Source organism: Ustilago hordei, assembly GCF_900519145.1.
Source record: "Ustilago hordei strain Uho2 genome assembly, contig: UHO2_contig_02, whole genome shotgun sequence".
Classification (NCBI taxonomy): Eukaryota; Fungi; Basidiomycota; class Ustilaginomycetes; order Ustilaginales; family Ustilaginaceae; genus Ustilago; species Ustilago hordei.
Genome location: NW_024545252.1, coordinates 1,896,733 through 1,913,637, shown reverse-complemented (window position 1 = coordinate 1,913,637; position 16,905 = coordinate 1,896,733). Strand labels below are relative to the sequence as shown.

The 16,905-nt window shown below is 52.3% G+C and overlaps 4 protein-coding genes across 4 annotated transcripts; 1 reads left to right on the top strand and 3 right to left on the bottom strand.

Annotated features, from left to right (window-relative positions):
* Window positions 1–111: 111 nt before the first annotated feature.
* On the bottom strand, window positions 112–3,240 carry UHO2_01394 (transmembrane mucin involved in surface sensing via MAP-kinase cascade; the record flags this gene model as incomplete). Its single annotated transcript, XM_041553861.1, has 1 exon — window positions 112–3,240. One exon carries the CDS (start codon window positions 3,238–3,240, stop codon window positions 112–114), a length of 3,129 nt encoding a protein of 1,042 aa, XP_041409795.1.
* Window positions 3,241–6,393: 3,153 nt separating this feature from the next.
* Window positions 6,394–7,389, top strand: UHO2_01393 (uncharacterized protein; the record flags this gene model as incomplete). Its single annotated transcript, XM_041553860.1, has 1 exon — window positions 6,394–7,389. One exon carries the CDS (start codon window positions 6,394–6,396, stop codon window positions 7,387–7,389), a length of 996 nt encoding a protein of 331 aa, XP_041409794.1.
* A 1,654-nt stretch (window positions 7,390–9,043) lies between these two features.
* Window positions 9,044–12,945, bottom strand: UHO2_01392 (uncharacterized protein; the record flags this gene model as incomplete). Its single annotated transcript, XM_041553859.1, has 2 exons — window positions 9,044–9,472; window positions 9,631–12,945. 2 exons carry the CDS (start codon window positions 12,943–12,945, stop codon window positions 9,044–9,046), a joined length of 3,744 nt encoding a protein of 1,247 aa, XP_041409793.1.
* Window positions 12,946–14,557: 1,612 nt separating this feature from the next.
* Window positions 14,558–15,982, bottom strand: UHO2_01391 (uncharacterized protein; the record flags this gene model as incomplete). Its single annotated transcript, XM_041553858.1, has 1 exon — window positions 14,558–15,982. One exon carries the CDS (start codon window positions 15,980–15,982, stop codon window positions 14,558–14,560), a length of 1,425 nt encoding a protein of 474 aa, XP_041409792.1.
* Between the last annotated feature and the right edge of the window lie 923 nt (window positions 15,983–16,905).

Genomic DNA, 16,905 nt, shown 5'->3' with positions numbered 1-16,905 from the left:
CATCGGTGTCCAGACCGACAACTTTAAATGTCCAAAAAAGCTAATTCCGTTACGACAAAGAAATAAACTAAAAGTGAAGCGAAGTAGAAAGCGAATAGAATGCGGCGGTAATCAAAGCAGAACCGAGTTGGACATCATCTCAGGACGACCGATGGTGGAACTAGCTACACTTCCACGGCGACGTGTTCGGTTGACGCTGTTCGATCGAGGTGGTGGTGTAGCACCGAAGGTGTGGATGGTTGTGTGCTGTCGGGGGACACGGTAATCGTCTTGATAGGTGGAGAGCATGCCAGCGGATTCGGTGCTGTGTTCGCTGTGCGAGCCATGCGAGTTCGAGTGGTCTGAGGTAGAGTGGAAGGAACGACGAGAAGATTCGTAGTCGTACTGGATGCGTTGAGCTTCGGTCATCTGGCTCACGTCCGAGTAGGTGGACCGCTCAGTCATTCGACTTGAGCGGTTCATGTTGACATATCCGCCAGCAGCGTTGATGTTGGCAGCATCGTGGAATGGATCTGTTGCGACGTAGCCGCCGAAACCATCCGCGTGCGATTGCATTGGCTGTGCTGGATGCCCAAACGCCATACCCATTCCCGGGTCGTGAGGTGTCCAGACCTGTTGCATCTGACCAACCGTAGCAAGCGCTCGGTGCTGATCCAAAGCATCAGGAGCCCACGTCTCACGCAATCCACCACTAAACGAACGAATGGTATGCGCACGCGAGATGCCACCACCGTTGTTGCCACTAGCCGCAGCCTCAACCTTATCCTTGCGCTGCTTGCGCCAGAGCAAGCCACCAACAGCAATTGCAAAGAATCCTGCAAGACCACACCCAACACCAATGAGACTGTTGCGTATCTTCGACTCATCCTTGCCATCACTGCTGCCTGAAGTGGACTTCTGCTGGGCACTCGCTGCGACCTGACCAGCCGCACTGAGGATGTTGAAGGTAGGATCGACCTGACTTGCCAACTGCTGAGGCGCACCGGCAGCTGCAGAAGTGTAGAACGGTGAAGAAACGTTTGAGACCATAGCTTGGATATCCTCGACGTTCTCTGTGGGTACATAGGCCATGTACAGCGTCCTGGCCGTGGTGAGCGTGCCAGTGGTAGCAGCATCACCGGTCTCGGGCGAGTAGCTGGCCAGTTTGACAGTCGAGATCTTGGACGCGTCGAGACTGACGGCCTGACCAACAAGCTCAGGCATGAAGGCAAAGATCTGGGCGGTCAAGTCGGCTTGAGAGATGACCCAGGTCCACTTCATGTCTTGCTTGAACAGAAGACCGATGGAAGTGGTGTTGTCAGGCTGGTCATACGAATCAGCCGAAGGAACGATTGTGGTGGGGAGGTCTTGTGGCGACGCAGTGCTGGGTGTGTTGTTGTCCGAACCAGGAAGCCAAGCGGTCGAACTGTCAGGATGGTTGTGGGTATCAGTGCTACTGTCGCTGTCGGTGCTCTGTGACGCAGTCTCTTTTGGCTGCTCGGCAGAAGAAGTGCTGCTGGGCGCGAGGTTGAGAGACCGTGTGTTGGCGTACCAGTAAGGGTTGGTGGTGTTGGTTGCGCTTTGCGAGGCTGATGCTGAGCCCGAGCCCGAGCCCGAGCCATTGCCCGAGTCAGAGCCGTTAGAGGCAGTCGAAGTCGGGGCATGCGCGGCAGTGTTGGACGCAGAAGACGATTGATGATCCGCCGTGGAGACCGAGTCGGATCCATTGCCAGTGTTGGTGCCTGTGGGAGCTGTGACTGAACCTTGCGACGTCGAAGTGGGGCTTGTCGTCACAGTGCTCGATGAACCGGTGCGATCGTCAGTGGAGGTTGCAGTGCTTGTCTGAGATGTAGTGCGATCGTCAGTGGAGGTTGCAGTGCTCGTCTGAGATGCAGTGCGATCGTCAGTGGAGGTTACAGTGCTCGTCTGAGATGTAGTGCCATCACTGCCGCCAGCGCTGTCGGTCGGGGCTGATCCATCCGCAGTGGTGGTGGAAGAAGCACTGTTGCTCTTGCTAGTCGGGCTCTGGTCCGAAGATCCGTCCTTGGGGTTCGCACCATTGGAAGAATCTTTAGACGACGAAATGTTATAGTCGGCATCAGCGCCAGTGTTGGACGCAGACGAGCCACCATTGTTGGAGTCGGAAGACGAAGCCGTCGGCGCAGGCGTCGCTGTAGCAGCATCCGAGGCTGAGAGTAAGTGGCCAAGCCCTGGCAAGATGCCGTGCAGTAGACCTTCGCTAGTCGACGACGACGGCGCAGCCTGAGTGGAAGAACCTGTTGGCTGCGGCCTGAAGCTGTAAAAATCGGGCTGCGTTGTCTTGGTACTGTGGCTGGACGAGACTGGTGTGTCGTCGCTGTCATCGTCATCATTGTTGTTGCTTGCTTGCGAAGAGGTGGAAGCAGGCGACGCAGATGAAGATGTCGCCGACGGCGAGCTGGCACGACTGGGCGGATGCCCGGTGGAGTCTTGGTCGTCATCATCGTCGGATGATCCAGTGCTGCCTTGTTGGCTTCCGAAAGTCTGCTGTGCAGCTTGCGAGGCCGAGGTGGAGGAAGGGCTCAGTAGAGGGCCGAGGAGACCGCCCAAGCCGTCGCTGCTGCGAGAGACAGAAGTATGGTTGGGTTGAGTGTCGTCCGAAGATGAGTCATTGTCGTCCTTGGAAGCAGATGAGGCAGGTATACTACTTGAAGCAGTTCGGCTGGGGGGAGCGTTATCAGCGTCTGAAGAGTTGGCAGAAGCGGTGGAGTTGTGCAAGAATGTGGAATGCGAATGCGAAGTGGGTGCGACGGAGGGCGTCGCCGCGGACGATGTTGTATTGGAGGTAGAGGTCGAGTTGCTGGTGGGAAGTGCAAAGCTGGAGAATGCGGTGCCAGTAGATTCTTTCGAGTCTGTGGCAGGCCGTGTTCGATGATGGGCGTGGTGCGAGGTGGATGTGGTGTTGGTGCTGTTGGAGGCGGGGACGTATAGATTGCTGTCCTCAATCTCTTCTTCGTTGAGCAGCTTCTCGATTTGAGAAGGGGTGAGACCGAAGCGGTGATGTCGCTGTTTCCTTTTAAGGGTAGGCGTGTTGGTGCCAGAGACAGGAGGGAAGCGCTTTGATAGTCGACCTGCGCGAGCCGCATGACGTCGAATGGCGTTGTCAACAGGAGCACTGCCATCGTGGCTGTTAGCGACGACAGATGTGGTCTGAAGGCCGAGGAAGACGACGAGGTTCAAGCTGACAAGCATCAGCTTGAATATAGGCTGAAAGGCGACCATGATGACTGAAGTAAGACCAGAAGCCGAGAACTGGGAATGTGTTTGCAGATGATGAGTTGGTCAGATTGCGATGATAGAAGTCGAAGCAATGCGAAGGCGAGCCGGAAGTTGAAGCAAAGAGACGATTGAAACAGAAGCCGAAAGAGTGTGAGCCGAGACTGTAAGGAGCAGGGTCGAAGGCGATTCAGGCAAACGTGACAAAGTCACAGCCAGAAAGGTTGAGAGGTCGGGTGGCAGTGAGAGAGGTGTGATGTGGAAAGATGATGGAGGCTGTAGGAAGATGGGGATGATGACACAGGGATGGATGAGGGGAAGGATGATGGCCAAGCAATCGCACGGGACCGGTAATACCGATGGATGGGGACAGGAGGTGGAAGAGGTGGAAGGGAGATGTGAGGCGAGCGAAACTCACCTGAACTCAAGAGTGGCTGAAGGCAAGGGTCTGTTTCAGTAATGAAATGGGACCGAGTCGGCAGGTGAAGGTGATGCAAACGCAGTCAGGACAAGCTGAAAAGCTGCGAGCTGCTGATGCGACGCGGTCTGAGCGTAGACCAAAGGGGGGGGGGGGGGGGGGGGGGGGAGCTGCAGTGATTTGCAGACAAGTCGAATGCTGAAACGGTCCAAGCTTGTCAAGATCAGCAGCTAGCGAAGGAGTGAGACGGCTAGAGCAACTGTGATGGGGTGATGCGTGTTGATGCACAATGCTGGAGGCAGATGTGTGGGTGTGAGATGCACGGTAATGAACCAATGTGCAGAAGAATCGAGGTCAATGGATGACAGATGTCCTTGACAACCGTCAGCAGAGACAGGACGACGTATTCAGAAGAGATGAAAGATATATGCAAGCCACAGAGCCGGTCTGTGAGGTGCGGATGAGGAGGTGGGCACGGAGCGTGTGGTGACGGTGTTGTAAAAGAAAACGAGCGTAGCGTGGCGTCGGTACGGACAGCGGGGAGTGAGGAAGATGGCGTGAGTGGAGCGGAGTGGCGGTATGCTAGAAAGGGAAGGGAAGGAAGGGAAGGGAAGGAAGGGAAGGAAGGGAAGGAAGGGAAGGAAAGAAAGGGAAGTGAAGGAAAGGTGAGTTCCGAGATGAAGTGAGACGAGGTGGTCAAGCTGGTGAATGAAGATGTAGAGAAGGTGGTCGGAGAGTTGGATGTGAGAGGCTCGACGAACCAGCGAGGAGCAACAAACACGGAAAGATGAACGAGGCGAGGCCAGGAAGAGATGAAGTATAACCGGCGGTGCGTAGATGCGGGGGGGGGGGGAAGGGAAGGAGAGAGGAAGAGGAAGGATGCAAGAATGAACGAATGAAAGCCAAGGTTGGCGGAGAAGGCAACGACGACGACAACGACGACTTAGTTACGAAGCGAATCTCGAAACCAAGTCATGGTATCTTTCCCTTCTTCTCAGCAAGTTGTAGGAGGCGATGTGAGGGTGAGGAAAGGTAAAGGCGGCGACAAGGACAATACGAACGAGTCAGAGCCAAGAAAGACGTGTGACCGAGGCAGAGCAGCAGAAAGCACACACAGTCCGGAGAGAGAAGAGGCCAAATGCACACTAAAGCGCCTCACAACTCGATCGCCGAGCTGTTCTGAACAGACCCGCGCTGGAGTGCCAAAGAAAGAGAAGAAGAAGGAGAAGGAGGAAAAGGAGAAGAAGAAAAGAAGCATCTCGGCTTGGAATTGAGCAACCCAACGATCGGAACGACGCTGGGGGCTCCTGAGACCGAATCTAGCGTGTGAGCCAGGCACCCTCAAATCGCTGCTGCTCTAAAGCTGCTTCTCCTTGAGTATGCCATTGCAGCATGCTCCAGGCACAGGCGAGACCGAGAAGCGACGGATCTGCGAGCCTTTTTTATTATAATTTCAAACTCAACTTGACTTGTGTGTGGTTTGAGGCACATGCTTGAATTGCTGTCTGTCTCTCCTTGCCAACCTCCTGCCGAACTCTCTTGTTCTCAGCCTTCTCAGCAAAAGCGAGCGGCATGTCGCAGCTGAGAACAACACTGATACCTCGCAGATCAAGGCAACGCGCTTCCCGAATACAAGATCAGCAAGTCGAATACAAAATTCAGAAAAGACCCTCAATTCTAAAAATCAGCCTGTGTTCGACAGGGTTAACTGCCGATGATCACGTCCTTTCAGCTGCTTGCTTGCCAGCGGAGCAAATTGGATCGACTCCTGCTTCTCAAGGCTCGGCTCGTTTAGCAACTTGCCCACCTTTGCCTAGCGTGTCGGCCTCTTTCAACTCGACAAGGTTCGAGTTCCGTGCTGGATAGCTTCCACGGTGCGCTTATTAATCAGCAACCGCTACTAAGCTCCTCTTCATGTCCGAACAGCCCTCTTACCGCTCAAAACTCGACGAGAACAGAGAGGCACATCACTGAAACTTCTCTCAGTCACACACACACACACACACACACACACAGCTTAGTCAGCAGCCAACCTGAAATCCTCTCCTTCGGTCGGAGAAGACTGACGCTCAACGCCCGTTCTCGTGCTGCTCTGGCACACCCGCAACATTCTATTGCTCGCCAACGCTCTCAGTACAATCTATCATCAAAAGCTGCGAATGGAATTGCATAGTCGATGCTCTCCCTTCTGTAGCAACACACGTCTATCTTTAGAGCTTCTCAGCGTTGCAGCGAGCCGAGGAGAGAAGAAAAATCACCAAGAATTTAGAGAGCTTTGGTGAGCAAGCTGTTGTCAAGCAATGCCTCCGATGCAATTTCACTTACCATCGCCGATTTTGGCCCGATCCCATTTAGTTGAAGATGCGTCGGCATCTCAAGCAAGGTGCACGTGTTACGGCCGAGACATCGAGATACGGGAGGCTCACATAAGCGAGGAGCACAATGAGGTACGCAATTGTTGTCATGGTGACAGCACAGTGGCACCCGGTATCATAGCAACACAGGGGTACAAATGAAGGAACACACCCTGCCTCGGATGGGATCAGAGCAGTGAATGGAGTATATATATGTGTTTGTCATTTAGTCTCACACTATGAAAACTAAGCATTACATAGAACATACGGCTGTGGCAAAGGGAGTCTGATCGTGACCCCGATAACGCCGTATATTAATTGTTATCTTCAATTGATTAAGAGTCTGAAGAAGCTATCACCGAGCTAACCGAAAACTCGCCGACAACCATGGTAGAAGACACCGAAACGAGGACTAAAGGAAGCAGAAAAGGCAAGAACACCCAGGTTCGGGTCGACAATAATGCCACGAGCGAGAATGAGCCGGAGGCCATCAACGATGAAGCCGACGGAGACACCGATTCGGACTCCGACTTTGATGATGGCGACAAGCGATATAACTTTCGCACCCTAGCAAAGCTCCTTGAACCTGTGCCAAAGCTCACGTCACGAAACTACCATAGCTGGAGCGCTCACGTGAAATCCTTCCTCCGATCCGTGCCTCATGCGATGAAACATCTCGAGGGAACGTACGACAAGAAACACCCGAAATGGAGCCGCTCCCTTGACGATGCTTTAATTAACGCCCTGCGTGGAACAATCGATACTACCGGAGAACACAATATAAACTACCTCGTTCTAGATGTAATCAAGGAGTACCTTACTTTCAACCAAGTATGGAGAAAGATCGAAAACGGTCTCACGAATGAAGCCACCAAGACGTCCCACAGACTTGCGCTTATCTCGCAACTCAACGATGCAAAGATGTTTCACTCGGATGCCAGAAAGCTAATCCAAGAGATCCGGTCCATACAAACTGAAAGCAGTCTCCTCGGAAAACCATTCGCCGATGATACATTGTTCTCGGCCCTGCAGAAATGCACGATCCGGCATCCGGTGTACAAGGAGACGGTTGCCACCGTCCATCAAATCGACTTCAACGCCCTTGCCACCGCATTAAGCATCCGGCAGACTGCTGTCGAGAGTGTCCCCGCGCAAAGGATCGACCCCCGACAAGCCAGCGCTAGAACCGCCGGCAACGACGATCAAAATGAACGGGCCGGAGAGACCGAAGCCGAAGCCGACAACAGCCACGCGAGCCCGAGGAACGCAAGCAAACCACGCCAAATCCGATGCTGGATCTGCAAGCGACCGGGACATGGTATCAGCCAATGCGACGCCTTGGTTACCATTCCCAAGGACTCTCCCCTCGCTGAACCCAAATAGGAAGCGTGGTGCTCCCTCACCCTCCCAATGAAATGGCAGGACCCCTCGAACCCAAAAGAAACAGCTCATTGGATCTTGGACTCGGGGGCGAGTTATCATATGGTGAAAGACTACAGCATGCTCATTCACCCGAGAACTTGCCGAAAGCGGATAATTACCGCCGGAAGCGAGGTCTTGGAAGCGGCAGCTATAGGAGATGCGAGCATATCAACAGATTACGGGGAAATCTCTCTGCAAAATGTATTGTATGTAAAGCACCTTAATGTTAACCTTCTGTCAACAAATTCATTAACGGATGAAGGAGCACGAGTGATACTGGACACAACCGGCGGCCAAATTTTCTTAACAAACGGCATGACACTTAAGATTGCAAAGAATCGCGAGCGAGGACTTCTGGAGTTCCGAGGCGACACATGGCAAGAAAGCGCGATGGCCACATCAGCACCATTGTTTGAAGGTGTTGATGAGGAGTTCGAGCATATTAAGAATGAGCCGAAAGTTTCAAAGCAACAACTATGGCATGAGCGTCTCGGGCACCCAGGAAGAGATAAAGCGAAGGCGATCACAAACAAGTTAAAGGATAAGCATACCATGAAATTGGATCCAAACACCGCTCTGACATGTGAGCAGTGCGTACGATCCAAGAGCACAAGCGCTCGGATGGGGAAAGGTAGCGGCGAGAGAGCCGTAGGGCCCCTGGATCTTATCCACGTCGATCTAATAATAGACTCGTCCCACGTGACGGAGTACACATGCACGTTGGTGCTGGTCGACGATCATAGCAAGTATGTGTATGCACAGCCATTGACACGAAAGAGTCATGCCTTTATGCAACTTAAAAGAATTGTTTCGTTCCTGGAGACACAGACGGATCGGAAGCTAAAAGCGATCCGATCCGATCAAGGAACAGAATGGAAAAGCAATGATGCATTAGAATGGTCGCTAGAAAAGGGCATAGAGTGGCAAACCACCGTAGGGTACAACAGCAAACAAAATGGACGGGTAGAGAGAATGAACAGGACCCTTGGAGAGAAGATGAGAACGTTGCTAATGCAGAGGAGACTGTCAGGGGTCTCGCGCCTGAAACCCAGGTCGGTCCGTCGAGATACTCGGTGACTATCAAACTGTGCGACAGCTATTGTCTCGAGATACTCGGTGACTATCAAGTTGTGCAGTGACAGCAGGTGGCGTTTGTTGTATATACTATCGTAGGTTTCGGCTGACCTCTGTGGACACTCCGTTCAGGGGTAGCTCGGCACGATCGATATCAATGTTATGATGACACCAAGGTCTGGTGTGAGTGTTGATGATGATGAGGTTGATGGTGTTGGTGATGGGATTGGTGATGTCGATGATAATGAGGTTGATGGTGTTGGTGATAAGGTTGGTGGCGTCAACACGAGTGTCCAGTGTGTTGACTTGATGCTTGAAGTGATCCCCGGACCGCAGTGGACTACTGCCTTCGGTTCTATCTATATCCGGACCGCTAACCTGCTATGGGCGCCTTCGGACGTCAGGTAGTGGTGATACAACACACACACTACGATGAGGAGCAACCTTGATAGATTGCTGCTATGCTGACTGAAACTAATGTATACTTATGCTGAAGTGATAACTAGTTATGGTGAGTAGAGTGGATGGGGATCCACTCGACCTATGATGATGAGAAAGCATGGTTATATACCTCTTCACAGCATCGCCAGCGATGCTGCTCCTGCTCTCTCTCTCCAGAGAGTACTTTCTTCATCGAGTACTGCTCAGGGGCCTCTCCTGCTTGGCACCCCTGTGCCTCTTGTCGACACTGCTCCTCCTCCTCATGACCTGTGACAGTTCCTTTGGCTCTTGTCTCTCGAGCCCCTGAGTGGTACCCATCTGCATGCTCCTTGAGCTTGGTCCTCTTCGTGGCTGTGCCTGCTCCTTGAGCTTGGTCCTCCTCGCATGTGAGTCCATAGGAGTCCATGGTCTCCATGGAGACTGCACTACGACCATGCTCTCTACTGGTGTCGACTAGGTCTTCGATACCTGTGCTCCTTCCATATGAACCCATGACCCTCCTGCTTCTTGAGCATCCAGGCCCATGACACTACCCCCCTCTTAAGAGCCGAGCTCCGTCGAGGCATGCTCTGGTCTGGTTCATGCTGGCTCCTCCTCCTTGACAACATCGCCAACATCATCCTTCCTCCTTCTCTCAACGTCATCCTCCTCTCTCTACTCCTCCTGTTCTCTACTTTGTCTACTCACTCGTCCCCCCTCCGACACCTCATACTCCTGGATGAGGTCGGGACAGTTGAGGTTCTCTACTGGTTCCCATGAAGCAGCTTCTTCTGAGTACCCTCTCCACAACACCTTGTACTCTGTAGTCCCATGGTTTGAACGCTTGTCGATGAGTGCTTCGACTTCGAAGTCGAGGTCCTCATCTGGAAGTGGTGGCATGGTGGGCTGTTCAGCACGTTGAGGAAGAGAACTTGTTCTTGCTGGCTCGAGCATGGAGACATGGAACACATCATGCACCCTAAGGTTTGCTGGCAATGTGATTCGGTAAGCTCGGCGTCCTACCCGTTCCTGAACTGGGTAGGGTCCTGCAAACCGGGTATCCAACTTGGGTGTGGGTCTCCGTGTCTTCCAGTTTCGGCGGTTGATATAGACCATATCACCCACCTTAAACTCGATGTCCTTGTGCTTCCTGTTATACTGGTCTACTGATCTACGTTGTGCCTCTCTGATCTGCTCCTGGAGGTACTTGCAACGCTCCTTTCCATCCATGAGGTACTCGAAGCGACCTGGATCATTGACTCCTAGTCGTTGAGGGATGTCAGGATGAGCTTTGGGGTTCCATCCATAGCATGCAAAGAATGGTGAGACACCAATGCTGTTGTGGACCGTGTTGTTATATACAAAGGCCGCAGTGTCCAGCAGGTTGGCCCAGTCATTCTGCTCATAGTTGCAGTACATCCTGAGATATTGCTCTATGACCTGATTGACTCTCTCTGTCTGACCATCAGTTTGAGGATGGTAGGCCGTGCTAAGTGAGTGCTTCACACCCATTTGCTCTGCAAATGCCTTCCATGCTCCTGATATGAACTGCCTGCCTCGGTCCGAGACCATGTGATCTGGGTATCCGAAGAGTCTAACCATGTGTCCATATAGCAATACTGCAGTCTGTTTGGCTGTGACTGTCTTATGGGTTGGAGCTAGTATGGCAAACTTGGTTAACCTGTCGACGATGACTAGGATAGAGTCATAGGTCTTGGAGTCATACTTCTTTGATGGTGGTAGTCCTTCAATGAAGTCGAGGGATATGGAGCCCCAGGGCCTGTCTGGGGTTGCTAGTGGCTGTAGCAAACCATATGGACGGTGACGAGGAGCTTTGTACCTAGCACATACAGGACAACTTGCTACATAGTCTGCAATCCAAGCTGTCATGTTTGGCCACCAGTAATGTCGTTGAGCTGCCTTGATGGTAGCATCTCTTCCTACGTGTCCAGCAGTGATACCATCATGGCATTGGGTCATCACCATGAATCGCAGATGCTCTACAGAGAGAGACTGTCCATCTACCTCTTTGGCACTCCTTGAGTGTCGGTTGTTGGTCCTCCCTGGCATGATCACCTTGGGGATAACCAATCTTCCTCCACTGTACCATAGGTCATCCTTGAGTTCGAAAGGCTTCTTCCTATGTATCTCCTGTAGCTCTTGGTCTAAAGGCTGGAAGATCTTGACCAGGTCTTTGAGACCTTTTGATGCTATGGACTCCATCGAGATCATGGGGGCCACTAGGAGCGAGTCATGGTCTGCTGTCTCCTTGAACACTCGAGGAGGCAGTAGTTGCCTCACATTGTGATCCTGCTCTTCACCAGCTGGTTGCATGTCTGTCCTTCTGGTGAGAGCATCGGGTTCACCACCTTTGTCTCCTGGTCGATACTGCAATATGAAGTCGAAGTCTGCTAGTAGTATGGCCCATCGAGCCTGTCGACCTGTGATGCGTCTCTGTGACTTGAAGTACTTGAGGGCTTCATGGTCAGTGAGGATGACCAGTTGGTTCGGTAGTCCAGCTAGCATGTGTCGCCACTGAGTGAGGCAGGCGACCACAGCTAGGAGCTCCTTATCATGGATCTCATAGTTCTTCTCGGCAGAAGACATCTTCCTAGAGTAGAAGGCCACTGGATGCCATCGTCCTTCATGCTCCTGCTTGAGCACTCCTGCTATAGCAAAGTCACTTGCATCAGTCTCCAACCTTGTTGGAAGGTGGTAGTCGAAGTGCTGAAGCACTCCTGCTGATGTGAAGGCCTGGATGAGCTTGTGGAAGGCCTGTTGGGTCTCCTCTGGTAGCTCGAACTTCTTGAACCGTTCTATAGGCTTTACCAGTGCTGTCAAGGGCTTGGCTATGCGAGCAAAGTGGGCTATGAACCTTCGATAGAAGTTGGCAAAACCCAGGAACCTCTGGATGTCATGGATTGACTCTGGCATTGGCCACTCCTTGACAGTGCGCACCTTTTCTGGGTCCATCTCTATGCCCGTTGGCTTGATGATGTACCCCAGGAACTCGACTGTCTTGGTGTGGAACTCACACTTCGACAGCTTAGCAAAGAGCCTGTTGCTCCTTAAGCGAGTGAGGACCTCGGTGACATGCTTCACATGTACCTCTTCAGTGTCACTGAAGATCAGGAAGTCATCTAAGTATACCACTACATATACTCCAATGATGTCTCGGAAGATGTCATTGATGAATGACTGGAAGTGAGCCGGAGCATTGGCTAGGCCAAAGGGCATCACTAGGTACTCATAGAGTCCCAACTGAGTGCCAAAAGCTGTCTTCCATTCATCTCCTTTAGCAATCCGGATGAGGTTGTATGCTGCTCTAAGGTCTAGCTTGGTATAGATCCTTGCCTTCCTGAGTAAGAACAGCTGCTCCTCGATGAGGGGCAATGGTGCCCTGTTCTTGACAGTGATCTCGTTGAGACCTCTGTAGTCCACACAGAGTCTGAGACCTCCATCCTTCTTTGGTACGAAGAGCACTGGTGATCGTGCCGGGCTCTTCGATGGTCTTATGAACCCCTTCTCGAGGTTCTCATCCAAGTATCTCCTCAACTTGGACATCTCCTTGGGTCCCTTAAGGTATAGGGGCCCTTGAGGTGGCTTCCCTCCTTCTATCAACTCGAGGTGGAGATCATGCTCGGTATGATGGGGCAGCTTGTCTGCTTCCACCTCATCAAACACATCTCGCAGGTGTTGGTATGGCTTTGGTATGTCTGCAGCCGTCACCACCTTATCTACCTCCACCTCCATCTCGACTCCTTTGTCTGCGCCTGTAGGTACAAAACCAAAGGCCGGAAGTGATGATGGTGGCTCCTCTAACAGCATGAACCCTATGGGTCCATCTTCCAGAGCTGCTCGTAGTATGCGCTCTGCTGAGACAAACTCATTACCATGAAGGGTTGGTCTCCTCATGGTTAGGTCCCCTGTTCTTGCTGCTTCAGGGGGTCTCCTAGGGGGTCGGTCCTGCTCCTGAGTCTTGAACTCCAGCTGGCCCGTATCCCATTGTATGGTGGGTGTCATAGGCCTTAGGAGTATGAGGTGTCGGAGGGGGGACGAGTGAGCAGAAGAAGGAGGAGAGAACAGGAGGAGGAGTAAAGGAGGAGAGAGCAGGAGGAGGAGTAAAGGAGGAGAGAGCAGGAGGAGGAGTAGGAGGAGAGGAGCTAGTATGAACCAGACACAGAAGCATGACTAGCCTCAACGGAGCTCGGCTCTTAAGAGGGGGGTAGTGTCATAGGCCTTAGGACACGGACACGGGCATGGAGGTTCATAGAAGGGGAGCATAGAGTACCAAGGCTCGGGTCATAAAGGAAGACCACCATAGCAGGCCTAAGGATGGTTGGGCAAGAGGCCGGAGGCCTAGCTGGAGAGTAGTAGCAGGAGTAGTGGGAGAGCAACTTGACCGGCCTGTATGCAAGGAGGTCCAAGCACGTCATGGAGGACCGGCCTGTATGCAAGGAGGTCCAAGCACGTCATGAAGGACCGGCCTGTATGCAAGGAGGTCCAAGCACGTCATGAAGGAGGAGGAGCAGTGTCGAAGGAGTCGACACAGCTCAAGAGGCACAGGGGTGCCAAGCAGGAGAGGCCCCTGAGCAGTACTCGATGAAGAAGGCACTCTCTGGAGAGAGAGCAGGAGCAGCATCGCTGGCGATACTGTGAAGAGGTATATAACCATGCTTTCTCATCATCATAGGTCGAGTGGATCCCCATCCACTCTACTCACCATATAACTAGTCAATACTTAGAACACAAGTACTCATTAGTTAACAGTCAGCATAGCAGCAATCCATCAAGATTGCTCCTCATCGTAGTGCGTGTGTTGTATCACCACTACCTGACAATCCGTAGGCGCCCATAGCAGGTAGCGGTCCGGATATAGATAGAACCGAAGGCAGTAGTCCACTGCGGTCCGGGGATCACTCAGCATTAGTCAGCACACTGGACACTCGTGTTGACGCGACCAACCTCACCACCAACCTCATCGACATTCACCAACAACCTCATCATCATCAACACTCACACCAGACCTTGGTGTCATCATAACATCGATATCGATCGTGCCGAGCTACCCCTGAACGGAGTGTCCACAGAGGTCAGCCGAAACCTACGATAGTATATACCACGAACGCCACCCGCTGTCACTGCACAACTTGATAGTCACCGATACCGGGACAATAGCTGTCGCACAGTTTGATAGTCACCGAGTATCCAGACAGACTGATCTGGGTTTCAGGCGCAAGACCCCTGACAGTGGGTTTGAGCCTCCGTAGCTCAGTGAACCCCAGGATGAGGTCATAGTCTGCAGTGTCGGCCACTGAAGCTTCGACCACACCCAGATTGTGTGTACCAATAGATACCTGCATGCTCGCAGAACTATTGATGGAGAGTTGGTGCCCGGTGACACCATGGATCGATCTTGTTTTTATGGGTTTTGTGGGTATTTGGTACTTACTAATGAAAGAATCTGAGACTATGGACAAACCAGCACCGGTATCAGCTAGTATCCGAGCAGGATGGTCTTGAACCATTCCAGAAAGCTCCAGTACTGCTTTGCCTCCACTGGTAGAGAAACATACTTGACAATCTTGATATATACAGAGTGATGGCGAGGAGGTTTGTAGAGCAATGCATGCCATCAGTGCATCACCCCACTGACGTTTCCCTCGTCGTCATCATCATCGTGCTCCTCCTCGTGATCGAGGTCCATGGGTTGCTGGTATGAGCTGAGGTCCATGGCCTCGGGGTCACCCGTCTCGGTGCTGCCTGTGGGGCCATCTCCTGAGTCGGTGGCCTCCTCGAAGGGGTCTGCTGTGGTGACCATAACCTTTGGTCCCATGGGTCGAGAGCTAAGAGGGTTTACCCTCCTGCTGGGGCAGTCTCTGGCCCAATGGCCGATACCTTTGCATACATGACAGGTGTTGATACCTGATGGAGCAGGGCTTCCTTGCTTCGAGGGTTGGGTGGGATGATGAGGAAGGGGTCGGTTTAGGTTTTGTATAGTTGCTTGTGTAGTTGCTTGTGATGGTGATCGAGCTGGATAAGGTTGAGTGGGTTGTCTGATGGGGATCGAACTTTGATTTGGCCGAGACCCAGTTCTTAGTGGAGGTGACGTGGCATTTGGTAGTGAGTGTCTAGCCGAGGACTGCTGTAGTAGCATCCTCTGTCGATCGATCTCCTCGACCTCTCGATACCACTCCCATCTCTTCCCAGGTGGATTCCTCTCGAACTTCTCCTGTATGCTGCGAGTGAGACTTCCTCTGAAGAGATCAATCACTAGCTCGTTGTCATCTAGGTTGACCTGTCCCTCCAAATCTCTGAACCGCTCTACATGACGTGTGGCGGCACCAGGAGCATCACTTGTGAGTCTGAGAGCCAACAGCTTGTTGTATGCCTCCATCCTAGCATTGCGTGGGTTGAACTGCTCTGACAGTCGCTCTGTGAAGTAGTGCCAATCATTGAACAACCTTCCTTCTCTAGCTCTATCAATACGGAGCTTGGAGGTCCACCACTCTCTTGCTGTCCCTTCCAGTTGAGCACCCATGTGATTGATCATCCTAGACTGCTCATACACCTGGTTGAACTTAAACCATGCTTCGGCTTCTAGAATGAAGATCTCCATGTCTCGGGGATTGAACTTTGGAAAGGGGGTGGCAATGGGCTTTGACCGGTTAAGCTCTGCCATGATGCTGGTATCCTCCTCGTGGTCCAGGGGGTAAGGATCCGTCCTAGTCCTGCTGTAGGGGTCCAGCTTAGTCTTGACATATCTTGGCCCCGTAGGTGAAGCATACTTCTCGTAGTTGATGTCCTCCTGCTCATCCAGGTTGAATGAGACTGATCGTCTTGGTCGTGGAGCTGGAGTAGGAGTATGTGGGTCTCCTATCATAGACTCATCTCCTCCTCCTGCTTGGTCTTCTGAGTGAGAGAGGTCCATTGTCTCCTCCCTGCTCAGTTGAGCTCGTTGTAATCGTTCCTCTCGATGACCCTGTCTGGTAAGCTCTAGCTGTGCTTCCAATAGAGTGAGTAGTCTATCGAGCTTATTGTTGAGGTCTGGGTCCGTCATGGTGATCATGAGGAGCTGCTTGAACGATCCACTCTAATGTCAGGGGTCTCGCGCCTGAAACCCAGGTCGGTCCGTCGAGATACTCGGTGACTATCAAACTGTGCGACAGCTATTGTCTCGAGATACTCGGTGACTATCAAGTTGTGCAGTGACAGCAGGTGGCGTTTGTTGTATATACTATCGTAGGTTTCGGCTGACCTCTGTGGACACTCCGTTCAGGGGTAGCTCGGCACGATCGATATCAATGTTATGATGACACCAAGGTCTGGTGTGAGTGTTGATGATGATGAGGTTGATGGTGTTGGTGATGGGATTGGTGATGTCGATGATAATGAGGTTGATGGTGTTGGTGATAAGGTTGGTGGCGTCAACACGAGTGTCCAGTGTGTTGACTTGATGCTTGAAGTGATCCCCGGACCGCAGTGGACTACTGCCTTCGGTTCTATCTATATCCGGACCGCTAACCTGCTATGGGCGCCTTCGGACGTCAGGTAGTGGTGATACAACACACACACTACGATGAGGAGCAACCTTGATAGATTGCTGCTATGCTGACTGAAACTAATGTATACTTATGCTGAAGTGATAACTAGTTATGGTGAGTAGAGTGGATGGGGATCCACTCGACCTATGATGATGAGAAAGCATGGTTATATACCTCTTCACAGCATCGCCAGCGATGCTGCTCCTGCTCTCTCTCTCCAGAGAGTACTTTCTTCATCGAGTACTGCTCAGGGGCCTCTCCTGCTTGGCACCCCTGTGCCTCTTGTCGACACTGCTCCTCCTCCTCATGACCTGTGACAGTTCCTTTGGCTCTTGTCTCTCGAGCCCCTGAGTGGTACCCATCTGCATGCTCCTTGAGCTTGGTCCTCTTCGTGGCTGTGCCTGCTCCTTGAGCTTGGTCCTCCTCGCATGTGAGTCCA